This window comes from Schistocerca americana, chromosome 4, assembly GCF_021461395.2.
Source record: "Schistocerca americana isolate TAMUIC-IGC-003095 chromosome 4, iqSchAmer2.1, whole genome shotgun sequence".
NCBI lineage: Eukaryota > Metazoa > Arthropoda > Insecta > Orthoptera > Acrididae > Schistocerca > Schistocerca americana.
Window position 1 is genome coordinate 556271767 of NC_060122.1, and position 12714 is coordinate 556284480.

At 42.6% G+C, this 12714-nt stretch overlaps 1 protein-coding gene across 1 annotated transcript in view; it reads left to right on the forward strand.

Moving 5' to 3' along the window:
• LOC124613611 (atrial natriuretic peptide receptor 1-like) overlaps positions 1-12714 on the forward strand; it is a 917955-nt gene that overhangs the window by 773692 nt on the left and 131549 nt on the right. Inside the window, exons 5-6 of the mRNA XM_047142326.1 lie at positions 883-951; positions 3901-4075. Of these exons, the coding sequence (XP_046998282.1) occupies positions 883-951; positions 3901-4075 (244 nt within the window). The remainder of the gene's footprint in view (positions 1-882; positions 952-3900; positions 4076-12714) is intronic.

Consider the following 12714-nt stretch of genomic DNA (forward strand, 5'->3'; position numbering starts at 1 on the left):
TTCCGCCTTTCCGCTTTCCCTTCTTTGCTTAGGACTGGTTTTTCCATCTCAGCTCTTAATATTCCTACAGATGGTTCTCTTTTCTCCAAAAATCTCTCTAATTTTCTGTAGGTAGTATCTATCTTACTCCTTGTGATACATCCTTACATTTGTCCTCTAGCCATCCCTGCTTAGCCATGTTGCACTTCCTGCCGATTTCAGACATGTGTATTCCTTTTCGCCTGCTTCATTACTGCATCTTTATATTTTCTCCTTTTATCAATTAAAATCAGTATCTCTTCTGTTGCCCAAGGATTTCTACTAGCCCTCGTCTTTTTAGCTACTTGATCCTCTGCTGCCTTCACTGTTTCATCTCTCAAAGCTACTCATTCTTCTTCTACTTTATTTCTTCCCCCTATTCTTGTCAACCGTTCCCTAATGCTCTCTCTGAAACTCTCTACAACCTCTGGTTCTTTCAGTTCATCTAGGCCCCATCTCCTTAAATTCCTATCTTTTTCATAGCTATTAATAATCCACAATCACAAATTTTCAGGATAGTACAGGGTTAGGAATCTATGTGGGGCTAGAAGAAATTATTTGGAACTTCTTAGTCCGATGTAAAAACACGGTGTATTAAAAATTCATTTTTATTTAAATAATTAGTTCTTAAAGCTGTATGTGAAACACTGTATGATTTGTTTGCATTTACGGCTGAGTTTATAAATAGCGCACCTCGTTTGCCTACTTCAGTACAGGAAAAATAAGCATCCCCCCCTCTCTCTCTCTCTCTCTCTCTCTCTCTCTCTCTCTCTCTCTCCCCACATAGACAATGCATTATTATTCTTGTTCCCGGATAAATCAACGTCATTATTCAGTAATGAATTCTGTCATTTTTTTTCACAGGTTGTCGATTTACTCAACGACTTGTACAGTTGCTTCGACTCCATCATAGAGCACTTCGACGTGTATAAGGTAAGCCAGTTCTAAGTATCTACTTACAGTTTGTTTATTATAATTCCACTCGTTTCAGTTAACAGCTTTGGGGGTACACGTGTTGCACAAAAGTTGAGCTTCAGTGTTTTATGGTTACCCATGGCTGCTCAGCTTAGCGCACATGTCCCCGAACATAGGAGCATTTGTCTCTTCGCTTAACAAGCCCCTGTAAGTCAGTAGCGCAAAAGACTTGTGGCCATAGCCAGAAGTTGGCGGAGATTTCCTTTTCTATTGCTGCACCAACAGAAAAGATTTTCTAACTTAAATTACTATCAGACAATTTTTTTCCGGAAGTTTCTTTGTCATTGATAACATGCGTTTTATGTCCTGTCTCCTTTGCACATCGTCATTGTTTTGTTGCCCAAATAGCAAAACTCATCTACTACTTTTACTAATTTCCTAATATAAGTCCCTAATATTCGCCTGATTTAATTTGACTGTATTCTGTTACCCTTGTTTTGTTACTGTTGACGATCATCTTTAAACATTTTTTCTTTCAACTGATGTAAGTCTTTTGCTGTCTTCGTCGTAACTATAATGTCATCGGCAGGTCTCAAACTTGCTATTTCTTCTACATAAACTTTAATTCCCTTGCCAAATTTCTTTCTTAATTTTATTTATTACTTGCTCGACGTGTATATTGAATAACATGGCTCTGTCCATTCCCTTCTCAACTGCTGCCTCCATTCCATGTCTTTTGACTCTTATAGCTACAGTCTAGTTTCCGCACGGTAGTGCTGCAAAAGAATGACAAAAATTAGGGGAACTGATAGGTTAAATAATGACAAATTTCTCTGAAGAACCAGTGGAAAGAAAAGAGGAACACTCAAAACAAGAAGGGACAGGATGACAGGACGTGTGTTAACACATCAGAGAATAATCTCTGTGGTACTTGAGGGAGTTTCAGTGGACAAAATCTGTGGAGCGGCGTGGGGGGACAGAGATTTTATTTGAATACATGCAACTAACAACTGGGAACGTAGGTTCCATGTGCTACTACGAAATGAAGAGGTTAGCGCAGGAGAGGAATTCGTGGCGGGTCGCATCAACCAATCAGAAGACTGAAGATTCGAACAGAATCACGTTTTGTTCTCCGGTCATGTGATTAAGTTTTTCTTCCTTATAACTCTTCTGTACTCACGTTGAGTAAATTTTCTCTCATATTTTCACTCTGCTTAACTGTTATATGTTAATGTACCATCCAACATGAGTTTGAAACGCATGACTTACACACATACACATAGTTGGTGACTGTGAAATAATAATACTCTGAGTAGGTGAGTTGAGTGTTTAAATCTTCATTCCAATTTTTCTCTGAAGTATTTTCGTGTCACTTTGAATATTTATTTATTGTGTTTCAAATGGCTTCAGGCAGTGCCCAATACAACAAAGCAGAAGAATCAGAAACACGAGGCAAAATTAAGTCGTGGTTACATTTATATAGGACATGAACATTGTGAAATTTATAAAATTAGTATTTGTAACTTTGTTTTCATGAATATAAGGCCAATTAACATTGTGTAATTCAAAGCTGAACTTTTCCACAAACAAGTCAAGGAATGAATCAGGTGATAAGTACGAACTTAAACTATCAGTAAAGATTCGTCCCATAAAGTCTAATAAATTTGTAAATGGCTACACAGATTTGATAGTTCAAAGAAATTACAAATAATAGAAGTAAGAAGCAATGAGTAATTTTTAATTCGTTGTATAGCGTTACTTGTCTTTGCTTTTTGGGTGTTACAAACTCAAATTTTAAAAAAGCAGGATGTCTTCTTTAATTGTACAACAATTTGGAGATAGGTGTTAACTTTGACAGCTGTTCCTTTTTATTGCTATTAATCTGTAATTGGTTTAATGGAGACATTTTCCTTTTGATCGAGACCAGAAGCAAATAAACCATAGGGTATGGGGTATCTGCTTTTTTTTTCTTCTTTATTGTTATTTTTAAACCCGTACAAACAGGCAGGCTGTCAGCAGCATGTTACGCCGCTCTTCAGCCATAGAATAGACAAATAAACAACAGAAAGAATACACATAAGTTACAGAACGGTGGGTAATAAAACAGTAGACACATAAAGACAAACACGGAGCCGTTCACACTCGACGATAATCCACACTACAAACTGTTGACATGACGCACAAACACTGAAGATATCAACGGCACAGGTGAACGATGGAGTGCGACGGTGAACACTGAACACTAAACATGACGGCACATGGCGATGATCACCGGCGCGCGAATGTCCACGTAGTGTGTGCGAGTCTGGGAACCTGCCAAGAGGGGAAGAAGGGTGGGGGGGGGAGGGGGAGAACAAAGATGCCAATGGCTGAGGAGATGGGAAGAGGAGTAGAGGGACAGGGGAGGGGAAGCCCGGGGGAGGAGTGGGGAGAAATGGAGGAGGGAGGGAAGGGGGAGAGAAGGGAAGGAGGGTGCCCAAAGGAGCAAACACAGGAAGAGGGAGGGAGGATCAAAGTTGGTAGGAGGGGCATATGGAGGGGAGGAGGGCATCATCAGGGAGAGGGAGCTGGCGAAAGCCGCCTTGGGAGAGGGTAAGGAGGGCGGAGAGATGGAGACTGGGTGGGACGTGGGAATACAGGCGCGGCAGCAGGCGGGGGTGGGAGAGGATGGGGGAGACAAGCAGGTGAGGAGGATTGAGTTTTCGGGAGGTGTACAGGATCCATATCCGTTCAAGGAAAAGGGGGAGGTGGGGGAACGGAATGTGGTCGTAGGTATCTGCTTTCGAACTGTTCCTTTTTATTGCTATTAATCTGTAATTGGTTTAATAGAGACATTTTCCTTTTGATGGAGACCAGAAGTAATAAACCATAGGGTATGGGGTATCTGCTTTCGAGTATTCGTTGACGAGATTGTTGCCATAAATGGTGTGAAGTTACGAGTTACATTTTCAGTCTCGTGTTTTTCAGGTCGAGACAATCGGGGACGCCTACATGGTAGTATCTGGGCTGCCAGTCCGGAATGGTTCGCGGCACGCTCGCGAGGTGGCGCGCATGTCGCTGGCGCTGCGACAGGCGGTGGCGGGCTTCCGCATCCGGCACAGGCCAGGAGAGCAGCTCAAGCTGCGCATCGGCATGCACACCGGTCAGTGGCGCCTGCCTGACTTCCGCAACCACGACTAACCCTACACATACTAGTATTAAGCACCTTTCCTGCAGCTCATTAAATCTTCTACCGCCTTGTAGAAGGCTAGCCATCGCAGGCACCACACACAGTAAGGCCAGCCGTGGGAAGGCTTATTTGAGTCTCACCCTAGTGAAGAGGTTCCCACAGTTTTCCTGTGATGGAACATTTTGAGAATTCTGGTACTTAGAAGGAATACCTGGTTTATTTTGAAGGCTAATAATTTTTTTTAAATGAGAAAAACTTGTTTTATTCAGCTATTACTTCCGTTTTAAATCATGACTCATAGCACAGAAGCCACAATATAATTCTAAGGAAATAAATATTGTTAAAATGTCGAAACTGTTTGAAAAACCTGTCCTGAGCCCCAGACCAGCGTTTCTCAATCGCTGTGCCGTATCACACTGGTGTGTCGCGAGCTCAAGTCAGGCATGCCGCGAGAGTTTTAATGTCTTTTGATCTTCCTCAAGATAAAATATGTAGAGCATAAAAAATTTTCTTGGGTAACACATTTGTGAAACTTATATCTCATGGTTGTTCCATGACGAAAAAAGGTATTTTATGCACTTTTTTTGCATAAAGGGAAAAAACTCACATGTAAGGTTGTCACGAAAGTTTGAAAATTTGGTGTGTCACAAAGGTAAAAAGGTTGATAAATTCGGGGATAGGCCATAAGTGACTGTTATAGCTACCCCTACTACCAACCCAACATAAAAGCTTCAGCGTGCAAAAACTACTAAAGTTACTGTCGGTAATTGGTCAATCTTGGAAATTACATTCTTTCACCGCCGTCCACAGCTGTAAAGTTTTCAGCTAACCCAATGTTATTCAAATGAAAAACACTTCGCTTCTTGCTCCACTAATATTCCATCACTCCCTGGATGTCATCATCATGTGTCTGCGTCGTTTCTGTCTCTGTTTACCTGCTTCAGAAGAAATATTTGCCACATAATCAAACTACCCACTGCCCTCACCCATACTGAAAGTCCTTTTCCTAAATGAAAACTTAAATCTCATTATTTCCTTGATGCTCGAACGCGGTCACTCGTATTATGAACACAGCCTAGGGACTCTAAGCCTATATACCCTGAAAATCCACTTCGAAGATAATTTTCAGTTACTCCCTTTCTCAAACCACTAAATCTGATCCATTGTTTCCCTACCATCGATGCATTAGGCCTCTACTTCTTCTCCTCTTCTCATTTTCTTTCGACATAGCATCTACGCCCCCCAGTGTTTTATACTACTTCCAAATTTCCTCAATCAAGAACGCTTCACATTGCACACCCACTGTTACGCAACTGCTGTCTCGTTCGATAGTCTTCCCAATTTAACATTTCGCATTACAGTACAATTTTTTCAGCACAGTGCTTTGTTTATAATAAAGCCCCTCCCCCAGTTTAATTAATATCGATTTAAAATCAACTACAGCACCCTAATGCCTTTTTATATAACCTAAATGCTCCATAAATGTAATCCTTTAGATTGCGTAAAAAGAAAAAAAATGCTGCAATCTACTTTATTACTTAAAAACATCCCAAATGTACTCAGTAGGAGTCAGGTTAGGCGACATCGCAGCCGTTGTAGGTACCTCGCTATCTGTGGAGCATTCTTCAAGTAACTGAGGTACAGGTTTGGAATGGTGGAGAGGCGAATTACCTTTACCTTACTGTACACACAGGTCTCCGGAGGGATGCTTAATTTTTTGCAATGTAGTTGTTTACAGATTAAAGCTTTTATCTGCAGCCCAATGTACAGTGTAATGAAACTTATTGGCAGATTAGAACTGCTAGTCCAGCGAGGTATACAGATGAGCTACTGTGGAGTTTGTAACAGTGAGACACAGAATAACTGGAAGACTGAGTCTTGAAGTCAGGCATTGTTTGGTGGCACAGTTTTTAAAATGTTTCTTGCAAAACACGAGTTCCACTTTCGAGCCTCACTCATAAACGTAGTTACTATCTTGTCGGCAAGTTTCATTACGTTGTTCGGGCAGCTACAAAGCAAAAGTTTCATTTTCCTGTCTCTCCCACCCTATTCGTTCGCCAGTGACGAATGATGGTCAACATTCCAAGGTGCTCGCTTAATATTGTATAAACTTTCCTACCTTAGGATACTTCCACCAGCATTAATTAAACCCTGCTAGTATGCGGCATCCGTTACCTCTTGTGTTTTTCGACGCTTCCAAACCACCATGTACCGCAGCTCATCAGTCCAAGCGAATAGTTTGCACGCTTTTAGCATCGAATAACGTTGTTTCTGCGTGCCTGTTAATGTATGTGCACTGTTAGAAGCAGTTTGCCGAAACATTCTCGCGGGCTGGGGCATCTATCTTTGGATTGCGTAGTAACTCGAATGGTGATGACGCGGAACATTCAATTACCGAGTGTGCTGCAGCCCTTCTATTCACCGCAGGGAACGAAGTAGCAATCGGGCGACCTCTGTCGTCACATTTTTGTCAACAGCGGTCCCCCTGGCGATTGTAATTTTACCCCAATGACATTGCTCGCCGCAGGCTCTTGACAAAGTGTGCGGTAAAAAGCACAGTGATTGCACAACTACTGGGATGGTGCGAAACACGCGCCCCGATGACGAGAAATCTCACGTTATCCTGTGCGCAGTTGTCCTCGCACAGAAAACGCTAGGAGCGGGGAGATCAAGTTGACGTACCACGTCAAACTACTCAGTACAGGAATGCTATCTCTCAAAAATGGTAGCTATCCCTAATCTACGTTCTCATCTATGAAAAGTGTATAAAGTGACATGCGAAAGACACCTTCATAGGCCGGCCGGGGTGGCCGAGCGGTTCTAGGCGCTACAGTCTGGAACCGCGCGACCGCTACGGTCGCAGGTTCGAATCCTGCCTCTGTCATGGATGTGTGTGATGTCCTTAGGTTAGCTAGGTTTAAGTAGTTCTACGTTCTAGGGGACTGATGACCTCAGAACTTAAGTCCCATAGTGCTCAGAGCCATTTGAACCATTTTGAACACCTTCATAAATTTACACCCATATTCTCTCAATCACTACGAAGCGCGTCACTGATTTTAATCTAGCCTGTTTTAGGGTTACTTTAGAAGGAAGAAAGGAAGACTAGCGTTCACAATCCCTCAACAACAAGGTATTTCGAGAAGGTGCACTAGCTAGAATTGACAAAGACGAGGATGGAAAGTTGCCGAATCCTTTTCCAAGACCACCGGTCAATCTTCGCCTGAACATATTTAAGGAAATCATGGGGAACTTACGTATCAATAGTGAAGTAGTCTCTTAAGGTGACTGCTCGCGATAAGCAAGATATTCGTGTTTAATGGCCGGTGTGACCCAAATTTTAATTGTTATTGTTGTTGTGGTCATCAATCCGAAGATTGGTTTGAAGCAGCTCTCCATACTGCTCTGTCCTTCTCAAGTCTTTTCGTGTTCGAATAACAACTACAACCTACATGCTTCTGAACCTGCTTACTGCTTCTTGGTCTCCCTCCACAATTTTCACCCCCACATTTCCCTCTATTACTAATTTGGTGATCACTTGGTGTTTGAGAATGTGTCATCCTCCTTTCAAGACGCTGTCCATTCCCTTCAACTGTTCTTCCAAGTTTTATGTTTCTCTGGCAGAATTTCGATATCATCGGCAAGCTTTAACGTTTTTATTTCTTCCCCCTGAACTTTAGTTCCTTCTTCAAGAATTTCTTTGGCTTCCGTTACTGCCTACTCAATGTACTGATAGAACATCTTCGGGGATAGGCTAAAACCCTGTCTCCCTTTCTTTTCAGCCACTGTTTCCCTCTCTCGACTCTTATAACTGCCGTCTGGTTTCTGTACAAGTTGTATATAACTTTTCGCTACCTGCATTTTACCCCTGTTACCTCCAGGATTTCAGAGTGCATCCCTGTTGACATTGTCAATATCTTCCTCCAAACCTACAAAAGCTATAAAAGTAGGTTTACCTTTCCTTAACCTGTCTTCAAAGTGAAGATGTATGGTCAGTATTGCCTCCTGTGTTTCTACATTTCTCCGCATTCCAAACCGATCTTCCCTGAGCTCGGCTTCTAGCTGTTTTTCCATTCTCCTGTAAATAATTCGTGTAAGTATTTTCCAACCGCGACTTATTAAACTGACAGTTCGGTAACTTTTTTTGGAATGGAATTATTATTTTCTTCTTAAATCTGAGGATATTTTGCCTGTCTCATATATCCCGAACACCAGGTGGAATAGTTTTGTCATGGCTGGCTTCCAAAATACATCAGTGGCTATGGGCGAAAGTCGTCTACTCTAGGGGCCTCGTTTCGAAATGGGTCTTCCCATGTATAAGTAATAATGAAAGCTGGGGAATCGGCAGTATCTAAAAGAAGTTTGAATCAGTCACAACATGTTGAAGCATTAAGGCAATGACGATTTAAAGGAGGAATACTAACATTGTTATCCCCTTAACCTCCTCTGTGTTGCCACAGATGACATGTTAAAGATCCCGTTTTTTCTGGGAATGCATTACACGTGAGATGTCAAGTTGCTTTCACAGCCCTGAGTGAAATGCATGATTTGACCAACCTGCAATCTTCTAAAGACGTCCCCTGCGCAGTCAGCAGCACGTAGGTCGTTCAACCGTTGTCTTGAAGCTATAATAAACCGTTAGCGAGGAACTTATCTTATTTAATTAAGTGGTTCTTGCACTTCTTTTTCAGGGATGCTATTCGTATTGTTTTAGCAGCTCATGAGAAAATGCAAGTTACAAACATTATTCATTTCTTTTAACACATCACACGTTATGAACATATTTACAAACTTTACCTCGCGACACCAGTAACTGATTATATGTTACGGATTCTTAAACCATACTAGACTCATTATTCCTACACAGACGTATGATCTGACAAACCGCGCCAGAGCCGGACGCTGTGGCCGAGCGGCTCTAGACGCTTCAGTCCGGAACCACGCGGCTGCTATGGTCGCACGTTCGAATCCTGTCTCGGGGATGGATGTGGATGATGTCCATAGGTTAGTTAGGTTTAAGTAGTTCTAAGTCTAGGGGACTGATGACCTCAGATGCTAAGTCCAACAGTGCGTAGTGCCATTTGAACCACACCGCACCAGACAACATGTTTGCAACAATGGCTGCCCCTTCCGATCCGATTAGGCAGTGCCGCTACTTCGCCTGGGAGCCCGCTCTAGGTACAGCTCCGAAGACAGCCGAAGAGCTTCGTCTGCCTTTTCGTTAAGCTTTTGTTTTCGCGAGGTTGCGATGCCTGTGTTGTTAAGAAGAACGATGCAATATTCTTTCAAGCACGCAAGCATTCATGCATGAATGCATGCATGTCCGAAAGAACGCTGCATCGTTATTCTTAACAACACAGGCACTGCAATTTTTTATTTTTTATTCCCGATACCATCTACATCTACGTGATTGCTCTGATATTCATCTACATCTACATCTACATCTACATACATACTCCGCAATCCACCATACGGTGCGTGGCGGAGGGTACCTCGTACCACAACTAGCATCTTCTCTCCCTTTTCCACTCCCAAACAGAACGAGGGAAAAATTACTGCCTATATGCCTCTGTACGAGCCCTAATCTCTCTTATCTTATCTTTGTGGTCTTTCCGCGAAATATAAGTTGGCGGCAGTAAAATTGTACTGCAGTCAGCCTCAAATGCTGGTTGTCTAAATTTCCTCAGTAGCGATTCACGAAAAGAAAGCCTTCTTTCCTCTAGAGACTACCACCCGAGTTCCTGAAGCTTTTCCGTAACACTCGCGCGATGATCAAACCTACCAGTAACAAATCTAGCAGCCCACCTCTGAATTGCTTCTATGTCATCCCTCAATACGACCTGATATGCATCCCAAACCCTCGAGCAGTACTCAAGAATAGGTCGTATTAGTGTTTTATAAGCGGTCTCCTTTACAGATGAACCACATCTTCCCAAAATTCTACCAATGAACCGAAGACGACTATCTGCCTTCCCTACAACTGCCATTACATGCTTCTCCTACTTCATATCGCTCTGCAATGTTACGCCCAAATATTTAATTGACGTGACTGTGTCAAGCGCTACACTACTAATGGAGTATTCAAACATTACTGGATTCTTTTTCCTATTCATCTGCATTACTTTACATTTATCTATATTTAGAGTTAGCTGCCATTCTTTACACCAATCACAAATCCTGTCCAAGTCATCTTGTATCCTCCTACAGTCACTCAACGGCGACACCTTCGTACACCACAGCATCATCAGCAAACAGCCGCACATTGCTATCCACCCTGTCCAAAAGATCATTTATGTAGATAGAAAACAACAGCGGGCCTACCACACTTCCCTGGGCACTCCAGATGATACCCTCACCTCCGATGAACACTCACCATCGAGGACAACGTACTGGGTTCTATTACTTAAGATGTCTTCGAGCCACTCACATATTTGGGAACCAATCCCATATGCTCGTACCTAGGAGTCTTCAGTGGGGCATCGAGTCAAACGCTTTCCGGAAGTCAAGGAATATGGTATCCGTCTGATACCCTTCATCCATGGTTCGCAAGATATCATGTGAAAAAAGAACAAGTTGCGTTTCGCAGGAGCGATGCTTTCTAAAGCCGTGCAGATGCATGGACAGCAACTTCTCTGTCTCAAGGAAATTCATTATATTCGAACTAAGAATATGTTCGAGAATCCTGCAACCGATGTTAAGGATATTGGTCTGTAATTTTGAAGATCCGTCCTTCTACCCTTCTTATATACAGGCGTCACCTGCGCTTCTTTCCAGTCGCTCGGGACTTTACGTTGGGCAAGAGATTCGCGATAAATGCAAGCTAAGCAAGGAGCCAATGCAGTAGAGTACTCTCTGTAAAACCGAATTGGAATCCCATCAGGACCTGACGATTTATTTATTTTCAACCCATTCAGCTGCTTCACAACCCCAGGGATGTCTATTACTATGTCCTCCATACGGGAATCTGTACGAGACTCAAACGGCGGTATGTTTGTACGAACCTCCTGCGTGAAACATTTCTCAAATGCTAAATTTAAAATTTCAGCTTTCGTTTTGCTGTCTTCCGTTGCCAGACCAGACTGATCAGTGAGTAACTGGATGGAAGCCTTCGACCCGCTTCCCGATTTTACGTAAGACCAGAATTTCCTTGGGTTTTCATTAAGATCTTTTGCTAAAGTATGACGGTGGTAGTGGTTGTATGCTTCGCGCATCGCTCTTTTTACAGCAGCACGAATCTCTACTAACTTTTGCCTGTCCTCATTCTCCCGATCTTTCTTGTACCGCGAGTGCAACTGTCTTTGCTTCCTGAGCATTCTCCGAATTGCGCTGTTAAACCACGGTGGGTCTTTTCCGTCCGTAACCCACTTTTTCGGCACATACTTGTCCAATGCGTGATTTACAATGTGTTTAAAATTTGCCCATAATTCTTCCACGTCCATCGTTCCGGAAGTAAATGAAGTCGATTCATTTACTAAGTGGGATGCTAACAACTGCTTATCTGCTCTTTCTAGTAAGAATACTCTCCTAGCCTTCTTGACCTACTTTTTAACTTTCGTAACCATAGTCGTAATGACAACATCATGATCACTAATCCCTGTCTCAACCCTGACACCGTCGATGAGGTCTGGTCTGTTCGTGGTTACCAGATCTAAAATATTTCCATTACGCGTTGGCTGTCTATTTAACTGATCGAGACAGTTTTCGGATAATATGTTCAAAAGTAATTCACACGACGGCTTGTCTGTACCACCTGTATCGAATCCATAGACATCCCAGACTATACTAGGTAGGTTGAAGTCGCTTCCGACTAATATAGCATGATCCGGGTACCTCTGCTATACAGAGTGTAGACTCCCATTGAATGATTCTAGAACTGTCACGGTGGAACCTGGTGGCCGGTAATACCACCCAACAATTAACTTTATTTCTCCTAGCCCTGTTAAACCTGTCCAGATAACTTCACAATCACACTCTACTTCGACCTCAGTAGACACAATATTTTGTCAATATTTTTGTCAATATTCACAGTTAAGTGCCTGGCAGAGGGTTCAATGAACCTCCTTCAAGCTGTACCTCTACCGTTCCACTCTCGAACGGCACGCGGGATAAACGAGCACTTAAATTCTTCAGTGCGAGCCATGATTTCTTTTATTTTATTGTGATGATCATTTCTCCCTATGTAGGTGGGTTCCAACAGAATGTTTTTTGAACCGGAGGAGGAAACTGGTGACTGACATTCCATGAGAAGATCCCGTCGCAACGAAACACGCCTTTATTTTAATGAGTGCCGCTCCAGTTCATATATCATGTCTGTGACACCATGTCCCCTATTTCGCGATACTACAAAAAGAGCCGCCCTTCTTTGAACGTCTTCGATATCATCCGTCAGTCCCACCTGATGCGGATCTCACACCGCACAGCATTACTCCAGAATAGGGCGGACAAGTGTGGTGAAAGCAGTCTTTAGTAGACCTGTTGCACCTTCTAAGTGTTCCGCCAATGAATCGCATTCTTTGGTTTGCTCTACCCACAACATTATCTATGTGATCGTTCCAATTTAGGTTGTTTGTAATTGTAATCCCTAAGTATTTAGTTGAATTTACAGCCTTAAGATT